Source organism: Asparagus officinalis, chromosome 3 (genome assembly GCF_001876935.1).
Source record: "Asparagus officinalis chromosome 3, Aspof.V1, whole genome shotgun sequence".
Taxonomy (NCBI): Eukaryota; Viridiplantae; Streptophyta; class Magnoliopsida; order Asparagales; family Asparagaceae; genus Asparagus; species Asparagus officinalis.
The window spans coordinates 50,655,357-50,659,565 of NC_033796.1; the positions used below are offsets into that span (position 1 = coordinate 50,655,357).

Here is a 4,209-nt window from a genome sequence, read left to right on the forward strand (position 1 = left end):
TTTTAATTTTTTTTCTGAGGCCCTATAACTTTCTGCTGTGTATTTATCTTCTTTACGTTTCCATATCGTTCACTTCATATGAATGCATGGAAACTTGGACGACTTAGAAGATTTCCTGTGATTTTTGTTGTTAAATTACAATCAGGAAGATCTCTAGTTGCAGTAATACAAATACACCACAACAAACACTACTTTGCACAAATTAAAATTTCAGCTATAATTACAACTTTCTACAAGCAAACCAACCAAATTTCCAGCCTTGCTGACAGTATGATATAGTAAAGATAATTATCAAGGCTTGAAGTGGATAAGCCTTCGCATCAGGATGAGTTAAAGTGCATCTTCTTTAATAAAAGAAGACATTTTGGGTTTGAAGACTTTTATTCATAATGTTATCAATCCATCAAATTTTAGTCTACATCAGTTTAACACCTCGCCCCGAAACGCTGAAAAAAATATTTTGACAATTAGTACTATGCATCAAACATTGGTAACCAAGAAAGATGCATGAAGTCAAAAGGATAGGTTAAACCTCAGATTCTTCTATTTTTGCTCTTTCAACAATAAATATCAATTTTGAGACCCACACCACATAACTTATTATTAAAAAACAGAGAGAAACGCCTCAACACTATTAATGCTCTTATGACATGGCGATCCTGTGATTTTACCGAACTCCACAATAAAAAAAAGAAGAAAAATTAAACTTTCAATAGAAATTTCACTCTTTTTTCAACATATGATCCTGTTAGAGTGCTTCATACTTTGGTCTCGGATATGTATGTTGATGATACTGCAAGGCCCTCACTATCATAAGTTCGTATTAGTCTCTGCCTCTTCTGCAGTGATTCCATCCAACAGAACTCAAGATGGAAGGATTGAGACTGAGCCACACTCTTGGCAACATCGGCAGGGCATCCCATGTACATTCCTCCAGGCAATAGGGTAAACTGGAATCCTCCGTCAAAATTGATGAGATTGCCCGATACTGTGCCTGTCCAGTGAACATTTGTTGTTGTACCACCAGAAGTTGAAGTTATGTCCTGATAGAGGAATCGCAGAAGAAGAATTTGCTCATATATCTTGTCAACAATAAGTGATTGTTAGAGTTTTGGTGTGATGGAAGGAACTTTTAGATTTCAAAATGATTCAGTTTCAAATCCCACTAGATACATATTATGAACATTTTACAGGAAGAAAACTATTGCAGTGTAAGATTATCTAGGTTTCAGCCTATGAATAAAACCTGTAGGCCATAACCTGGAGGTATGTTAAGAGTATAAAATTATAATCCCCAACTCTCAGCACAACTTGGAAGTTTTGGTTCAAGGAGCAGACTTTAGGAGTGACCTCGATGCACATAAGAATTAAAAAACAGAAAACAAATTGAAAAGAAAGATACTTGTGCATCATTAACGCAGCACTACATCAATCCTTAGAAGTTTTTATCAGTTAGAAAGATAGGTAATTTTTTAGCTACTGCCACCCATGTTGACTAACCTTGGAGGGCCTTCAGATATGTAAAAGCTTGTGATAAGCTTATGGTGAAACTTCTAGATGAAATAAATTCAAAAATTCCAACAAGATAATTTAGAATATACTGAATGGTCCCAGCAAGCTATTCGTTAAAGATATGCTATAGCAATGATAGGTTGTAGAAACCGAAACTTCAACCGATATCTTGAAGTTAAAAGATTGGAAATATACATTATTAAGCACTTAAGCAGCTATTTGAATGTTTATATAGCCTTGTAAGAAGCGGATAATGGGAAACGGGATGAAAACGAACAGGTAATATTGTCATGTTAAGACGAACTTCAAGGGGAAATGATAAAGGCACTCTCTTCTGATAGTAGTTCGTCACACGTTCAAGGCTTGTCTCCAACATACTGAGATGAACTCTTATTTCCAGGAGATGTCCACCTCACTAAAAAATGAAATAAAAAGAATAGTTGTTGCAATCAATCATCATCGTGCCAGTTATTTTTTCCCCCTGATACAAAGTCATACTAACATTTTTTAAAATTTGCAATGTCCAAGATACTTTCAGTAAGCCTACATTATACTGGTGTTTGAAATATTGCTTAGTATACAATGTTGATTATTGACACCTATTTCTCAAATTGGTGTTGCATAAATCTGAAGGAAGATTTTGCAGCAGAGATGTCACAAACCTGAATCAACTGACCCTTGTCATCAATTTCAAGTAATGCAACGGTATCAGCGTTTGCAATTGTTGCCCCATATACACCACTTCGTTTCGTTACAGAATGGCCTTTCCATTGGCCCAGCAATGGAGTTACCCTAGTTGAGATATCCTGCCAGAATGAGAGTGATAAATGAACACGCCCTAGTTGAAGAAAGCAGCAAGGCACTTATCAATATATATAAAATTATAAATCATACTATATAGTTTCAACCAGAAAATTGGGATGGCATAACATGAGATTGAAATAACTGCTATTTTAACAATTAGTTGATAAGACACTAACCTCCAAGCTGCATGAAGTAGAGATATCGGGTGCTTCATTTCCTCTTTCTTCGAGAAAAATAAGAAGCATGTCAAGGGCACCCCTTGGGTCTAATATATGAAAGGCTCTCGCCCTCATGTCCTTCTGAAATGAATAAAGGCAATTCTCGCAGACAAGAGAAGGACGCCTAGAAGGGATCTTCAGATGTCTAGTGAAAGATTCAGGTTAGAAGCTTGAAAGAACCTATAAACAAGTAATAAATACACCAATCATAAAGTCCACACTCTTATTGGTGGAGGAAACTTCAAACTTACTCAAAGTTGCCAGGACCCCAACTTGAAAAGATTCTTAGAACTAACAGTTACTCAAGAATGTATGTTAAAAGATGATCAAGCACTGGTTCAGAATATAAAGTTAATACATCATTGGGTAGCCTAAGAAATATACAGTCCTAGAGTTGAAAGGCAAGCAGACTAATGTTTTATGGTTACTTAAAAATTTCATGAACTTTTGAAGAAAAACTTACGTGTCTCATAAAGAAAGTCATCCAATGACGAGAATACTTACTTGGGAGATTCTTCCCCCGTGTCATCTTCTCCTAGTACACCAGCTCTAAGTACAGTTTCCAACATTCCAGCAGTCTGGTATCTTAGAGAAAAAGCCTTCTCTCTAGGAAAGAACCCAATCTGAAGACTAAAGAGCACCACTACTCAAAGTAATCACCATCATAATCTTAAAAAGATGAACATAGTACAATCCTAAGACGCAAAAATCCTAGTTTTAAAGTATAATTGAAAAATGAAAAGAAAAGATTCACCTGTTGATATTTGTCAACTGTAAACATGTTAGTCTCCTTAATTTTGTATTCTTCCCATTCAGGTTCTGATTCATGGCCCTCTATTGAGGTTCTTGAAGGAGCTTGCTTTATGTACAGCCTATAAAAATAACCAAGCTCAGGCTTATATATTCTTAGCAGAATAAGATGAATATTAATCTGGGAAATAGAAATAGAAAGTTCAAGACACATTTTATTTATACTAATACAATACCATTAAGTACTGAAAAACATCAGAGCTGCCAAATGCACACTATATCAATTTGTTGAACCACCCTCGCACTTCTCATTAAAATCACAAGACCTACATCATTTTATGAAGTTACCAAAACTGCATTGTGATGTCCAAGGACACCCATGACGAAGTGGATGGATGTGGTGTAATTGTACAACTTCAGGACATCTATTAATCACTTACGAGTTAAGCGAGGTTGAGCCATTATAGTGAAAATAAATTCAGCAGATTTTTGTGAAATTTACCCTATAATTTCTAAGACGTAGCACACTAACTCCGCCAATTATTGGTCTGTTCAACATTATTGAATATGAAAAAACTTGTCCCACATAACCACTTACCAATGTCTAATGCATATTAACCTAACAAAAATCTTAAAGAAAGAGAAAAATAAAAATACAAAAAAGAATGTACAACAACTTACACCCTAACTCATCAAAAGCTTAATTGGTTTGTAAATTATTTTAATGGTTTAGGTTCTTTAACATGTGAATAACAACCTAGAGACGGAGCTAGAATTTTTATTCAGCTTAGGCACTCAATCAGGAACTACTTGGAAAAAAAATTCACAGACATTGCTTCAAAGTATGACAAATAATAATTATTAAGCATGAAACATATTTAAGTTTCATGACATTAAACATGTGTCAAATTTAACAATAGTCATA

At 34.9% G+C, this 4,209-nt stretch overlaps 1 protein-coding gene across 1 annotated transcript in view; it reads right to left on the reverse strand.

Annotated features, from left to right (window-relative positions):
• Positions 682 to 4,209, reverse strand: part of LOC109834091 — an 11,613-nt gene continuing 8,085 nt past the window's right edge. The window contains exons 3-7 of the mRNA XM_020402002.1: positions 3,289 to 3,406; positions 3,039 to 3,157; positions 2,493 to 2,679; positions 2,175 to 2,318; positions 682 to 1,043 (exon numbers count right to left, since the gene is read on the reverse strand). Of these exons, the coding sequence (XP_020257591.1) occupies positions 759 to 1,043; positions 2,175 to 2,318; positions 2,493 to 2,679; positions 3,039 to 3,157; positions 3,289 to 3,406 (853 nt within the window). The 3' untranslated portion in view covers positions 682 to 758. The remainder of the gene's footprint in view (positions 1,044 to 2,174; positions 2,319 to 2,492; positions 2,680 to 3,038; positions 3,158 to 3,288; positions 3,407 to 4,209) is intronic.